Raw genomic sequence first — 16,319 nt, 5'->3', positions numbered from 1 at the left:
TTCTGTCCCAACTCCACAGCACCCCTTAGGTTAAGCATTGTGGGAGAGAGCTCAATAGGCACTAGGACCCATGGAGTGTTCCATATCCTCCACTATGTGAACACGGAGGAAGAATTTAAATTGGATCGACTGAAGTTAACAGGAGCAGCTACACAAACTGGTTAAGGCCAGGTCTACGCTAGGGATATAATCAAATTTAAGGGTCTTAGACTGATTTTATAAACCAGCAGTCTTTACCACAGGGCTCAATTTGTTGATTTTAAAGGGCTCTTAAGGTGGACTTTTGGACTGCCAAATGGATCGAGAGTAACTCCTAAAAACTGATTTTTCAATGCTGACTTATGCAAGTGCAGACAGAAGCATTATTAAAATCTATTTTGTTAGCCTCTGAAACTGTTCCACAGTGCCCCTCAATGTGCCCCTTCTGGTCACCACTTCACTTCTGCTGCTCGCCAGGTGAGCAGGAATTAGGTGACAGAAAGCAGTGGTCATCAGCCTAGGAATTTTGAATCTATTTCCTTTCCTCTCCGGTCAGTGTGGTGACCAGACGTCAGGAGCAAACCCCTCCAGCACACCTACTACCCATGAGTTCCCAGGGTCACAAAAAAGCGCCAGCATGGAGCACTCAGGAGATCCAGGACCTTTTCACTGTGTGGGGGAAGAATCAACCTTCGTGCAGCTCAAAACCAACAAAAGAAGTGTCAATATTTAGGCAAAGATATCTCACGACGCGATTCAGAGAGCATATGCCAGGGACGCTCAGCAGTGTGGCATGTTACAACCAAGAAGTGCAGGCAGAATTATCAGAAGTGCAAAGAAGTTAATGGTTAGTCTGGGGCACCTCCCCAGAAATGTCACTATTATGATGAGCTTCATGCTGTTCTGGGGACAGACTCAACCTCTTCCCCCTAGAAAACACAGACACCTCAGTAAACAGTGTTGCTTGGCAGAAGGATGAAGTGGGCTCTGAGCTGGTGGATGAGGAAGAGGTGGGTGACAGCAGGGTGCAGTCAAGTACAGAAGCTGATCCTGCAAACCAGGACCTGTTTCTCAACTTGGAGGCAGTCCTCCCTCATCCCAGGAGGTGGCTTTGGAGGCAAACAGGGATGCTGGAGATGGCACACCTCATTAGTATGCTTTTTTTCGACTGCTAATATTATGGTGCTATTGTAAGGGTGTGTGTCTATGGCTTTTAAATCATGATGCAGAAAGCCCCACCTCCTCCCTGGACCAACGGGCACTCAGACCCTGCCCTGTTTCACATGAGGGCCTGCAGTGACAATTAATGATTTGTTAAATCCTGGCATCACCTGCTTTAAAATCCAGGCACCACTTTAAGAAGCCCACAAAGCAGCCCTTCTCCCCTTCCCCCCACTGGGCTGGCATCCAATTGGACACGCAAACACAATCTCAGTGCCATGCCCCATTCAAACGGTGGATGGGGCACTTCCACATTTTTTTGCCCTTGAACCAAAAATAGCTTGCAATTGTGTTAAAGGTAAACTTCAGCTGCAAAATAACTTGATGCATTCTGCTTGGATTCATGCATTCTTCAGCCTCGTAGTCCACAGAGTGACCTTGCCATGGAAATATGTTCTTCTATAGAGAGATGCAGCCACTCATTCTGTCAGTATGCTCATTGTTCCAAGTAAAGATAAAAATGTTGCTATTGACAATCCTCTTAATATTTCAACATTTTTTAAATCAGGAAACAACCCTGGAAAAAGCAGTCAGAGGACTTGCAGCCCCACTCCTCCTGAATTGAGGTTGCCCCAAATGCAGAGGAGGAAGAAGAGGAGTTGCCAAGAACCAACGGCAGATTATTTAAAAGCATCAGGGAAAGAAAAAGATGAGCTGACAGAATGGAGAGAACCATAGCAGACAAATCATACTAAAATACAGTCTTCAGTTCTGTTAATTATGACGAGGCAGACAGAGATCATGGAAGCAATGCTTCAAAACAAACTCTACACACCTTGTGAAATACATGTCCCATTACACGTCACCCTTTCCATATTCATCCCCCAGCCATTCCAGGCCTCCCCATTTCAGACTTCCCTCCACACAACCAGTCTCCTCCCCTGCTCAGGGCTCTGCATCCTCCATCCAATCTATGCCCCCCAAAAACCTCCTCCCTCCACATATTCTTCCCTCTCCTTTCGTCAGTAACCCAGAACAAGAGGAGGGAGGTCACAGAGATCTCTGCACTCTACTTCCAGGGAATCACTGCCCAGCAGAAGGATAACATTCCAGCAAGCATGAGTTTATCATCTTTTTGTTTTCCCTGTACTCACACCACTCTGCCATTAGGGCCCCCTAAATAAAAACACTGTAGTTTGGAAAAATAAGGTTTTGTTTATTAGTTAACATGCTTTGGGGTTCATGCTTTCAGCGGTGTGGTGGTGAGGGTTGTCATGTGGTTGGAAGTGGTTTCTTAAAGGGTAAGGAAACAGCATGGGTTTGGGGTGGGATGCTAGTTAACGGCAGGAGATTCAGGACCCTGCAAGCTTATTCATAAACTTTGCTTTCAAGACACCCCTGATTTTCATTGCATCTTTCTGTGCTTTCCTGTTTGCCCTTGTCTGGTTGCTAATAATTACTCTCCAGGAGATCTGCTTCTGCCACCAACACAGGCATGAAATTCTCCCCCTCACCTCACAAATATGATGAAGAATACAGCTGGCCCCAATAACAAGGGTAATGTTTTCTTCACTGAGGTATAAGTGAGTCAGAAGATCACCTGAACCTGGCTTTTTAATGGTCAAAGGCACATTTTACCACCATTCTGCATCTGTTTAACCTGTAGTTGAAGAGCTCCTTACTGGAGTCCAGGGTGTCTGTGTATGGCTTCTTGAGCCAAGGGCACAAGGAGTAAGGAGGTTCACCAAGAATCACTATGGGCACTTCCATATCCCCAAAGTTGATTTGCTCATTCAGGAAGGAAGTACCACTCAGGAGCCTTCTAAACAGACCACAATTCCTAAAGATTTGCATGTCACGCACCCTTCCTGACCACCCCACATTGATGTCAGTGAAACGACCTTTGTGATCCACCAATGCCCGTAACATGATAGAGAAACACCCCTTGCAGTACTCTGAGGCCAGTGCCAAGATGCGGATGTGCTTTCCATCTATGGCCCCACAGCAGTTAGGGAATCCTGTGGCAGCAAAACCATCCATTATGTCCTGCACATTCCCCAGAGTCACTGTCTTTCGCAGGAGGAGGTTAGTGATTGCCTTGGCTACCTGGATGACAGCAGTTCCCATTGTAAATCTGCCCACTCAAATTGGATTTCCCACTGACTATCTGCAGTTGCAAACTCCCAGACAGCAACTGCCATACACTTCTCAACCGTCACAGAAGGTCTTATTCTAGTACTGCTGCACTTCAGGGCAGGAGACAGCACTTCACAAAGTTCCATGGAAGTAGCCTTACACGTGCAGAAGTTTTGCAGGCACTGCTGATCACCCTGTGCCTGCAAAATGATGTGCTCCCACCAGTCTGAGCTGGTTTTGCAGATCCAGAACCTGCACTCCATGGAGTACAGTGACTCCAGTGCTGCCAACAACTCCACGTTCCTGCTCTCCAGACCTTGATGTCCATTAGTGCTCCCCACATCAATTCCCTCATTCTCCATGGGCTTTTAAGTTCAGAATACACTGCATCACAGTGTGAGAAGTTATCACAAACCACTGAACCATACATTGAGGCATCTCCAGATTCATGTTATGCTTTGTAATGGAGGATGGCAGTCAATGTAAAAGCAGTGCAAAAATTCCCTTGTCTGTTTCTTTTCAGCAGGAAGCAAGGGAAATACAGCCTGAGATGATGACATCAGAAACCCAGAACCACTTGCAGCTACTTTTTCACCACCCCACAAGACACTGGCACTGAATCCCAAAATGCAATGGGTCTACAGGAACTGTGGGATACATGTCCAATTTAGGAAACCTAACGGGGACATGCTCAGTCAACTTTGTGAGCAGTTTTGGACACAACTTCCACTTTATAAAATCTAGTGTTAAAAAGTCAACTTTAATTTATGTTTTTTTATTCTCAAGTGTAGATATACCCTAAGTGTGGATTAGTGGATACAAAATATAGAAAAACTAGAAATTACTTATATCTGCTGATTGGTTACTTGCTTCAGACCCTTCCCAGTCCTGTCTCAGTCTCTTCCATCTCAGACTCACTCCACAGTCACCCCTCAAACTTTTCAGCCTTGACTACTGCACTCTCTGGCTCCCTCCTCCATCTTTCCATTTAGGTAATGCCCTGAAAAATCACTTTTTCTGACATTACACTGGATACCTTTTCTCCTTGGTCTGCTTTGTCTATTTACATTATAAACTCTTCAGGGCAGGGATTGTCTACTACTCTGTGTTTGTGTAGTGCCTACCACAATGGGCTCTGATATTGGTTGTTCCCTAGGCACTACTGTAATAAACATGTTTAATAATAGTAAGCAGTAATAACAAAAGCAATGGCAAAATATGAACAGGAACGGTTTGAGATAAATAAGCAAGCATCAAAGATACAAAAATTATTAAGCTACTTGTTAGAAAAGGAATCCTTTTTCTACAGGGGGAAAAGGGGCAGTTTGGTCCCTAGTGAAGTCTGCATGTGTCTTCCCATCAAGCTCAAAAAAGCCAAGATTTCACCCCAGAACTTGGGGCCTGGATCAGAAAAGATGAGCTTGGAATAAAAGCTTTGAATCTTCTGCTGGATGTAGGTGGCTAAGCTAGGTCAGCAGCTTGGGTAGCCCAGTCCCTGGCAGCAGAAGCAGTCCCTATTTCCTACTCACTAGACCTGGCTCTCTCATCTCATCATCAAGATACGGAGAGAGAGAGAGAGAGAGAGAGAGAGAGAGAAGGCACACATGTGAGCCCCAACAATATGGTACCTAGGCCACTCACCAGGGATGTGAAAGACAGAGTACCTCAGATTACCTAATCTACTTTAAAGACATGAAAGCTATCTAAAATTGCAACACTCCAACAAACACAGGAGTTTCTCCTGACATGAGAGGAGACTCAATAACCTCAGCTAGTCATCACTGAAAATAGGAAACTGAAGCGACTGGTAACTGGGTATTTATCCAGTCCAAGAAAGGGCTGCTTTTCTGTAAAGTTCCAAAGGTCAGTGGTACCCACAAAGACAACAAAAGAAAAAAATGTATTCTACAAATGGGAATACACTGAAGCCACTTGGGAGAAGAATTAATTGTTTCACCATGTCTTATTCAGAAATGAAACCATAAATTGTCTCATAACCTACAGGGTTGTTTTTTTTTTCCAAATATTTTTGGATTGCTGACTCTAACAGATCTTCATTTTAAGAAACATAATTTTACACTTCTTCCTTTTCCAAGCTATGTGTATTAGTTTGTAAAACTGAAGTTCCCACCCAATCCTGTTCTAAATGCAATGAACAAACAGTGCATACAGAACTTTGCCTTGTGTTGATTTTGGTTTGGAAATTGGATTTTCACACACAACCTAAACACAAACCCTTCTTCAGCTTTCTCTCTAAATGAACAGTCTGATTCAGAATTGGAACTTGCAGTCACATCACTCTACAATTTCCTTGTGTCCCCGGATATCCCTTCTGAGGGCGCTATGTTGTTCCATTACCCTGTTGATGGCCTGCAGCCAACTTTTCGGCAGTAGCATCTGACTGATAGGTATCAGGTCTTATGCATGTTCAGATCAGAACTATCTGGTCAGCCATCAGTGTAAGATTCCACTTTTGGGGCTCCGGATCAAGCTAGGACTCCAAGCACCTTGCTAACAACTGGGGATGTCAGCCCTTAGCTGGCTTTGTGATTGCTGAGAGGCAGAAACTCTACCAAGTTAACTGGCAGCTGACTGGCAGTTTTGAGACTGTCAGTGGGATTTTTAGGTGCCTAACTACTACCGATGATCTAGGCCTTAGTTTCTTGACACCTCAGTTCCCCACCTGTAATATGGAAATAACAGTGGTACCCTCCCTCAAACAGGTGCTGTGAGGACACATATATTAAGACTGTGATACACTCAGGAACTATAGTTATGATAGCCATATAAATACCTAAGATATATATATCCTCACCATCATATTCCATGAGACATTCATTAGAACGATACCTTTATGAATATAAATTTTAACCCTGAAACAACCTCTTTAGAAATGGCACTCACAAAAATAATTAAACCAAAAACCAAGTTAGGGATGATCCTGAGAGACAGCTCAGCCAAAGGGAAGGGAATGACTTGAATTATTCCACAGAAATTTATGAGCAGATTAAACTACCATCCAAAAGAAAGGGAGACAGAATTTGGAGTCTTAAGTTGGACAGCATTTAAAGCTACAGAAAACGATTGAACATTTTAGTACTAGTTGAAGACCTGATCTGGCCTAAAATCTCTCAGAAGTATTGAAAACTAAATTCAGCATGAGATTAAAAAAAATCATTAAAGGTTTCTAGATTTACTTATTGTGAAAGCATCAGTGTTTTTCTAATTTTCTAGCCATTAACAGCCTTGATTTTTGGTTCCCTATGGCACTGAAGCTCCTAGAATTCTCACTCACTCCTTGGTAGCCTTAAAACAAAAAAGACTATCAGCTGGAGTTTTTTTTTCTGTAACAAAGCATCAGAATGAGCATGCTCCATTAGTATTGTCTACCTAAGGTATTCCCAAGCTTTCAGTTTCATTCTGCATTTTGCTATGCAGTTCATACACATCCATAGCAGTAACAGAACATTTTTTCTTCCAACAACTTGTAAATGACCAACTGTAAAATGTTTTGCATTTAATTAATCTTTTCTCTGCTTATGCTAAACTTTGCCTTTTGGGGGGAGGGGCACCAGAGGGCATGCAGCTGTTGCCATTTCTGGCTCCGTTTTCCCCATCAGCCTCATGAGGTTTCAGCTACTGCAGCTGGTTAGGGGGAGGAAATAACACAAGGCATTACCCCCACGCGGCATTGTTGCCTGCCAGGGAGGAAGGGTGGAGAGGGATACTTCCTCTTTCCATGAAAAGCTGAAATCCAGTGGCACTTTTGAAACCACGGATGATCAGTAAAATCTTTATTTTGCAGTTATAAGCCCTGGAATATCAGCTATATAGAAACACCACATTAGGAAGCAGCCTTTGGGTAAGCCGGGATATGTTCACACACTCTCAGCAGCTCACCCCTCAGCTTGCCCTTCAACTGCTATTTCAGTGTGTCAAGGCTGAAAATTCTAATTGGCATAATAGGGCAGAATCAGACTCAATTTCACACAGGTTTAGAGATAACATATGGATATTTATATACAACAGTGGTGAATTCAGAGAGGTCACTGACCTTGTGAAAACAGTTGAAATTAAAATTGCAGCCTGTGATAGAAAAATACTGGCTCCAACACTGTAGAATGAATAGGAGAACACAGAGAAGCATAGGAAAGGTCTGTGTACATAATTTATTCTAGTGATGGGGGTGCAGGTTAAATACAGTTTAAATTCTCTTCAATTCAGTTTATTCAGCCTCTCTCATTCATCAAAATACATTTTTAATAAACTTCTAATCAATGTTGTCTGTTTAGTTTTGCCAACTAAGCAATGCCTTTAAGAATGTTCTGACATTTCATTCTGCTTGTTCGTTACGCTTTTCACCTTCTTCTAGCCTAGAAATCCCGACTTTAATAAGAGACAGACATCACGGTATGATTGGAAAGCATGGAAATTTCAAGAGACTACTACACCTAGGTGTACTGAACACTACAGGCATGTAGAGTATTCATTGGAATTTTGTATCAACGTTTGTCATATGTAACTTTGTATTTCTGGCTTACGTGAATTTCTTGTGCAATCTGCAGTTGACAGGAGGGTAGGAAGAACTGAAAAGTTTCCGAATCCACTTAGAAAGATATCAGAGTGGTGTGATTATTTTTTCCCCTCAGTGAACAGAAATTTAGCTAAAACAATTCAGTGAATAATTTTGGCTGAAAAAAATTGGGAAAATGCCAAATGTAACGTTTTGTTTCAAAACTTCATTTTTCAAGTGCAATAATTCAAATTGACATTATGCTTAGAAAATGCTGACACTTCATTTTGAAATGTAATTTCAAGTTACATTCAAACCATTTAGTTCTACATGTATGATTTTTGCTTTATCAAGAATACCAAAACTATTTCACGTGTGTTCTAAATGAAAATTTGTTTACTGAATTGGTTTGGTTTGGTTTGGCATTCATACACCTCTATCAGACACCCAGCCTTTGAAATTTTACCCCTGGACAGTCAGAGCATTGACTGTTTTTAACTGTTTCAGGAAGCCAGGGGAAAACAAAGGCCCACAATAATATAAAGGAGGGGTCAGCAACCCCTGGCACAGGTGCCAAGAGAGGCACATGAGCCAATTTTCATCAGCACATGCGGTGGGTGCTCAGCCCTGCCCCTCCTCCCCCATGCAGCTGGGAGCTTACACAAAGCCTGTGCCTGTGGGTTAACAAAAGACCAGCTAATGCAACCACCCACCACCTAAACGGTAAAGCTCTGCATCTTAATGTATTTATTAAAGAAGCTGTTGTTAAGTAGGACTATTAGTGACTTTAAAAAGTATCACTGGCACTCAGACTGTATATAGAGGTCAAAAAGCCAAATTCTGGCACTCCACCTTGGAAAGGTTGCTGACCCTTGCTCTATACCATTGTTTATCTCTGCTTACCTGTTGCTGTCCATGGGTTAGGCTGACTAGTCTATAATCTCCTAAGTCCCCTTTCTTCCCCTTGTGAATGTCAGGTACTACATCTGTCTTACTTTTTCTGGGACTTCATCTATCCTCCAGGAGTTCTCAAAAACACTTGCCAACAGTTTGGGGATTGTTTCAGCAAGTTCCTTAATTCCCTTATGAAGAATTTAATCAGGCCCTGCTGACATAAATACATCTAACCTACCTCAATGTTCTTCAACCTTATCTTTCTCTGTTTTGCCTTGTGTTTTCTCCCCATTAACATCAGTTGTGGTAAACGTCTATTTACCATTAACCTCATGACTGAAACAATATAGTCATTAACCATCTCAGCCTTCTTGATGTCAGTTATTACCTCTCTTTACCCACTAAATATAAGACTTACCTTTGCCTCTCTTACTTCTAATGTATACACCACCATCAACAAGTCCTTCAGGATTGTGCTATACTTTTATACTCCTTATCAATTTGTGCACATTTCCACTTTTCTGTAGGATTCCTTTTGGGTTATTAAAAAACTCATGATGGAGCCATCTTTGCCTCTTTGTTTTTCCCACCTTTGCTTTGCATGCGGATAGTCTGCATTTTTGCCATTAATATTTCCTTCAGAAGATGCCTGCTCTCTAACTCCCTTTTTCTTTAGCTTTCTTCCCAGGGGACCTTACCTAGAAGTTCCTTGAGTTTAAGAGCATGAAGACAAGGGATTGAAGTTCTGGTAAAATAGTAATATGACTCTAGAATTTTCAATTGCCTTTCACTTAAGTCTTCATCTTTTAAATGGCACAACAAGATTTATATTTTGTGGCTAAAATTACCTCTCTCTAATGATGAGGCCACTGAACACTGGTTTACAGACACCGTGTTCAGGGCATCATGTGAGAAGTCTGAAATTTATGAAAAATCATGACTTGCAATTTAAAGGAAATGAAGGTATGCGCTAATTTAATCAGAAAGCAAGATGAACTTCTCTGATCTGAGCAACTAAATCTTTCACCTTAAGAAGTCAGCAAATATTCAGTATAGCATGAGAAATAAAGGCTTGTGATACTCTCTCTAGTGTGGCCCACAGCAGATAAGTATTCCATGGAAGCATTAGAAGTGATACAGTTCTACTGAGAGACAGCCCTCTGGAGTTCAGACAAACTAAAACAGAGCATGGGCATAAAAATCCCAAAACCTTAACATGCAGGGCTTATCTATGTAAATACTTAGTTTGTGGCAAGGTGGAGTGGAAATGGCCCCTACATGCCACAGACTAAATATCTATGTGGACCTACTGCCATGCACTGAAACTGCTCTAGTGTACTTTGACCTACCTACTTTAAACCAGAGTAAATCAAAATGCAGTAGGGAATATTGAAAGCATATGACCTACTTTCCCTCCCTCTCCCACCTTTCAAATTTCTCCAGCCTCTTCCACCTTGCTTCCTTCATTCCCATGTGTATGCTAACTCTGAAGACCTCTCTCATCACTTCTGAATGCCCCCGCTACTTGCCCCTTTCCATCATCTTTGTTAAATATACCTAGTATACTAGGCAGCTTTCAAAGAAATATTTAGGATTTATGGTAGTTTTCCCCATTAACTAAATGAAATGGTTATTCTTAAGAAGAGTCTAGCACATAAGAATCTTTTCTTTCATGGGAACTCATGAAGAGCTGACCTCTTCAAAAACAGCCACCATCACGTAGTGATGCACAGAGTGAAGCTTGCAGATAATTTTTGTGAACATCAACCTGTGGCTTATGTCTGACTAATAAAAACTGAAGATGTCAGCCATTTTGAAAGAGTGCAGTTCTTCTTAGTGGAATTTGTCACTCTTTACTCAAGAACATTCAACATAAAAATAATGGAGGGGCGAGGGAAATGTTCACTGACCTTAAAAAAAAATAAGCTTCAGATATAACCCAGGTACAAAGAGTTCTGTGAGTGTGAACTATAAGCAGATATTAACACATCATCATTATTCAATTATTATGATCATTTTAGTGAAAGGAAACACTGAATTCTAAATAAAGGATCATTTTAATATTAATTTTACCTCACAGTAGTTAGCCAAGCTATTTGTAAATTCTCAGAAAATTCACTCAGAGGCTAAACAGTGGAAGAGTGTTATATTCTTCACATAGAGAGAAGTGCTCTAATTCCGGCTTTAAGTCAAAAACACAAGTTTAACTAAGAAACACTGAGTGGTACTTCCACAAATAACATATCCAATATCATACTTCCTACTCTCTACATACCTTACACAGAGTTATTGCACATTCTTGCATACATCTTCACAGAGATATAAACCAGCAAGATTAATACAAATTTCAATAAAGTTAAGGAATTCCTCAAACTAATATATGTAAATAGACACATTTTTGTTGTGCATCTGTCTCAAATTTGTCACATGAGGTGCATTTTAAATCAGCTTTTTTAAAAACAACAATGGAGTAGCTCTTCAGGCAATGATAAATTAATACATGTTTGGTACACTTTTCAAAGCTTGCTTTCTGACACTCATTTATTTGCATTTTCTACTGCATGCACCTCCACCCACAAAAAAGCCCTTCATTTAACTTTACGCAATAGTTGTGCGCTAAGCAAATGCCTATTTTAGGTATTTTTAGGGTGTATCACTAAAATACTGTATTTTAAGGCCTATAATTATTCTAGAAATAAAATGGTAAATGTAATTTTTCATCAACAGTAGTCAAGAAATTTATATACATCCTGAACTTTGTGCCTTTTAAGTAGTCCTAATGAAGTCTGTGAAGTTAAACACATGCATCTTTGAAAGTCTGAGAAGTCTTAAAAAATGAATTACATTTCCAAATTATGCAGAACAAACTTAATAATTACTGAAAAATTCTACAATTTTACTGCAAATAACAATCCTTTATACTGTGAGTGAGTGAAACAGCCATTAAAAAATCAAGTTTCTACTCTTCGTCTTTCACATGTAGGACAAATATATTTCAGTTTACCAAGTAAACTCTGTCTGCTGACAATTCACTGATTACTTCTACCCACATTTTAGTATTAATTTCCAATAAATGTAAGATTTTTTTTCCCCACAAAAAGTTTGGTTTCTGTGACTTGAAATCCAAATCTCAGTCCCCTGGTACCTCCTCACTTTTCCTTAGAAGTGTATGAAGGGATAAGGAAAGCCATCAAATAAGCATACCAAGATGTCAGAAACTTAAAGTTATACCCATAGCTTGAAACATTCATTTTAGTGGCATTTTATACTAAATTAGAAGTGAGCAGACACTTACTGGGATGGGAATATGTAGGCAGAAACTAAGGAAGTACGGTACTGCTTCAAACATTATTGCTATGGTGGATTTATTGTAACCTCTGTAATGCCCATCCCTAAGATTTTATGGTAAAAATAAATTGTCATCCAGTACCACAAATTTCAATCCTCCAATTTAGACAGTAGGAAAACTAGCAGCTAAAAACAAAGCCCAGAAGGTAATAGACTAAAGTATCAGGCCCAACATGTCACAACTATTTGACAAAAATTCCAAGATGAGTTCTTGAATGCTTTGTAAAGTGATGAATTCATTCCTAACCCAGCATGGTTGTTTCAGTTAGGAGGGTAACTTTTGACTACAGAAGGCGGATCTCACATGAAGACTTGACTTCAATGAAAAATTCTCTCAGCCCCATGAGTCTAGTCAACACAGGTACAGATCCATTTTGCTACCATAACATCAAAAAAAAAAAAATCAATCTAAGGTCCACAGAAAGAACTTAATCATATGATTAACAACACAGCTCTTTAGTCTGTGTCTACTCTCCCCCCACTCTCCCTGGATCTAGCTGGGTGCTGCGCAGAATAGATTTCCTACCTTATGATAGGTCTCTTGTGTACAAAAGAAGTCATAGTCACTAGAAGAGCAGCCTATTAAATCACAAGCTTATTTGCTGCAGCTAAACAGTTAACAAAAAACTCCACATGTTCTCTTAAGCAACACAGCTCTGGTCCTTAATCCCCTGTGTTAGTGAAAATATAACATCTATCTGCCACTTGGAAATAATTTACATTTATAGAAAGTTTGTAAACAGCCTTTTATTTTATTCAGACTTCAAACCAATTAATGAGGCAAAACCAAGCTCCTGTGGCACTCAAGGTGGTATCCCCATGAATTCTCTCAGAGGTGCCCTGGCAACTCCCTTTGTGCACTAGGTAGCATAAAAAAAAAAGAACCCAAATATTCACTTGGTAATGGAAATGTCATATTTAAAATACCAATTAAAATGTTGTCTTGGAGAGAAAACACTTCAATGCAGGTGTAGACCACCAACATTTACCTCTAACTAATTTGAGATATTCTGTTCCAGGCTTTTTCACTAGGATTCATTGGTCTTTTAGCACCCTCTCTCTTGGGGAAAGTGGGTCTGTATTAATGAGTTCTAAGCACATTTGTCTATAGTTATATAGTTGACCTGCATAAGCCTGATTGTAGCATAACATCTGCATGCTATTGTAATAATAGAACTCTGAAGCACAGTGGGATGCTTCCAAAACTCTTGTACAGTTCTTGAAAGGTTTGGGTATATTTGTGGCCAAATAAAATTATTTTCTATATGCTAACAGAAGAGCTGCAGGGGTTGTGAGGTGGAAGGATAAGAAGCTGCTTTGGTGTATGTAAATAAAATTGTTTAAATTGTAAATTATCTTGAAAATGCCTAGAATTTTTTTCTTACTGCTCAGTTAAGTGAAACATTTTTGTATTACTAACAAAACTGCAGAATTAATAATGAAAACATAACATCAGAAAGTGAATAAAAGAAGCACCCACATGAACATTTACCTTCCACTGCTCTTTTGAAGAAAACTTTGCAACTGCCACAAGTAACCACCCCGTAATGACATCCAGATGCCTCATCCCCGCACACCAAACATACTTTGGAAGGTCTCGAGGATCCAGTTGTTACACTTCTAAGTGAGGAGCTGGAGGAAAATAAAGAAACAGTGAATATTTCAAATCACACTTGTCATAATGTAAAGTTATGGAGGCAAAGCTAGAAACTACATATACACTGTTATATTTCAAACCCATTCTTCAGGTTCGTAGGTACTTTAAAGACTAACAAACTAATTAGGTTATTAGGACATAAGCTTTCATGAACTACAACTCACTTCCTCAGATACTTAAGAGGAAAAATTAAAAGAAGCAATACAGAGATGGGAGTGTTACATCTGTGCTAATTAAATCAGAGTGGATGCGGTTCACTCCCACAGTGGTAAGAAGCAAGCAGTCCGATAGCACCTTACAGACTAACAATTTTATTTATTAGGTAATGAGCTTTCGTGGGTAGGACCCTCTTCATCAGTCTTATCTACGAAATCTTATTACCTAAAAAATAAAATGGTTAGTCTTTCAGGTGCTACAGGACTGCTTGCTTTGTTTTGCAAAGACACAGACTAATAGAGCTACCCTCCGAGTGATATGAAGGTGAGAATACCTGAATGGGAAATCAAACTATTGTAATGTGAGAATCATCTATGTTTCTATTTAAACTTCATTTCAGGGTGTCAATTTTGCATATGATTTATAGCTCAACAACATTTGTGATACCTGGTGGCTTGGGACTGAACTGGGGATTTATGCACAACCCTCAGTAGATGGCAATCTTGAGGCATTCCCTAAGGGGAGCTGTGCTTCAAGAGTACTTGGAATCAGCTGTGCTTGCTGGTCTGGAAATGCATCATCTCCTTCAGGAAAAGCTTGTGCAACTGGCAGAGCTAATTCAGTGCATTTCTTGTGCTCAAGAGGAGCTATGACTTAAGAATAAGGAAGGCTTCTGGATCTATCTGCCACTACTGTATACCTATGGCCAGGCAAAATCTCGCCTCTAATATCTCATCGTATATCTCATAATATCCCATGGCATGAGTAACTGGCCTTCTCACATGCTCACTACCTTTAATGCTGTCAATCAATAACAAGAGTAAACTAAAAAGTAATTACAAAAAATTTAAGATTGAGTTCCAAATAGCCATACTGTTTCAAAGTTGCACATATCTGCAAAAATGATATTCTATAACAGCTGGACAATTTGATATCAACAGCAAAAAAATTATTTTCTAACATTCTCAAGTCCAAAAATGTATAATTATTTGTTCTGCACCGTGAAACAGAAGAGTACTCCGGGATTTTTAATTCATGGCAATATTTTATGCACATTTATTATCCGTGTAGTTCAACTTTCTCTATATTTACAGCTTCACTGAATGAGCCATAAGGAGGTCCAGGGATTTATCCAAAGTCACATCATTAATGTCAGCGGCTCAAATTAGAGCAGAGCCCAGGACTCTACTGGTTCCTACCGCTTTGGCATCTAAACCCCTATGCCTTTTAAATCTCAGCACTTAGCTATTAATCACAACACTAGAAATAATATTGCCCCTGCAGTCTTGCCTCTGTTAGGTTTAGTACTCATTATGCAATTGATACACTCATTATATAACAATATAACACTTTCTGATAATTGTCGGGTGATGGCAATATTTCATTTGTAATAAAGACAATAAAGCCCTGACAAACGTGCCTGAATTAAAAACACATTTTGCTAAAATTCTAGTCAGCAATATATCCACCTCTAATAGCAGAGAAAGTATAATGGTCATTTTAATAAACCTTGAGTAGACTAAATAAACAAAGCTGCACTTATAACTAAATATTTTCAAACATTATAGTTGGATATACAATCTGTTTCAATAATGAATAGGACTGGTTGAAAATTTCTTTTAAGAACAAGTTTCTTGATGAAAAACTGGCAATTTGAACTAAATATTCTTTTGGCAAAAAGTTCTCTATTTCAATTGTTTGTCAAAATTCCATGAAAACTAAAAATATTTTGATTTTAAAAAAAAAAACAAAAAACAAAACCTAGATTTTGGCTGGAACAAAATATGTTTACTCTCAAACACTGCTGTCCCACTCTGTAGGGTGCCTGAGCTGTCCAGGCAGATTTTACCTCCATGACGCACCATGGTATGTGAATGCTAGGATGCAGTGTCTTCCCTCTGGGAAGACGGCAGTGTATCATGGCATATATAACCTGATAAGGAAACTGGCCTATACAGGAGCATGAGACACTGGAATTACATTCTCACAACGCAGAGTGACATTTCAGAATTAAAATATTTTCATTTTCAGCCAAAATACTTTTAACTTTTTGTGTTGAAAACTTCAAACTTTCTGTGAGGTGAAATCAGCTCCCAACTAGTTCTAACAATTCATTTGAAATTACTGGATTTACTAGGAGAAAAGCAAAAGGAGACCAAGTAGGACAATGATTGGTTCATGATGAATTCTACATACTCAAACAGTGTTTACCTACTAAGTAGAGTCTTATATCTTATCTAAAGCTTATATCTACTGTACATTTAACTGTGGATTCCTCCCATTTCACTCCTCCCAAAGCTCCCATTTCAGTGATAGTTTGGTCAGGATTAGATTATAATTGAATAATACTTGATTTAAAATAAAGTTTTGTTTGTTCCTGCACCTCACTCTTTCACTTTTATTGTTTGTAAAACAATGTTAAATTACATCATACAGTAGCTACTGTTGTATGTTTAACACAGAAAATGTATAAAA

General features: G+C 39.6%; 1 protein-coding gene and 1 pseudogene across 3 annotated transcripts in view; one reads left to right on the top strand and one right to left on the bottom strand.

The window, feature by feature from the left end:
• NR3C2 (nuclear receptor subfamily 3 group C member 2) overlaps window positions 1-16,319 on the bottom strand; it is a 313,415-nt gene that overhangs the window by 121,973 nt on the left and 175,123 nt on the right. For 2 of the 3 annotated variants that reach the window (XM_074993201.1, XM_074993199.1), the window contains exon 3: window positions 13,512-13,663. In XM_074993201.1, the coding sequence (XP_074849302.1) occupies window positions 13,512-13,663 (152 nt within the window). The remainder of the gene's footprint in view (window positions 1-13,511; window positions 13,664-16,319) is intronic. The other variant, XM_074993200.1, reaches the window with a different exon arrangement.
• Window positions 7,151-7,396, top strand: LOC142012622 (transcription initiation factor IIA subunit 2 pseudogene; annotated as a pseudogene).

The sequence above is a fragment of the Carettochelys insculpta genome, chromosome 4 (assembly GCF_033958435.1).
Source record: "Carettochelys insculpta isolate YL-2023 chromosome 4, ASM3395843v1, whole genome shotgun sequence".
NCBI lineage: Eukaryota > Metazoa > Chordata > Testudines > Carettochelyidae > Carettochelys > Carettochelys insculpta.
Note: the sequence above shows the minus strand (reverse complement) of the source record. Positions and strands in the feature narration are given on the sequence as shown.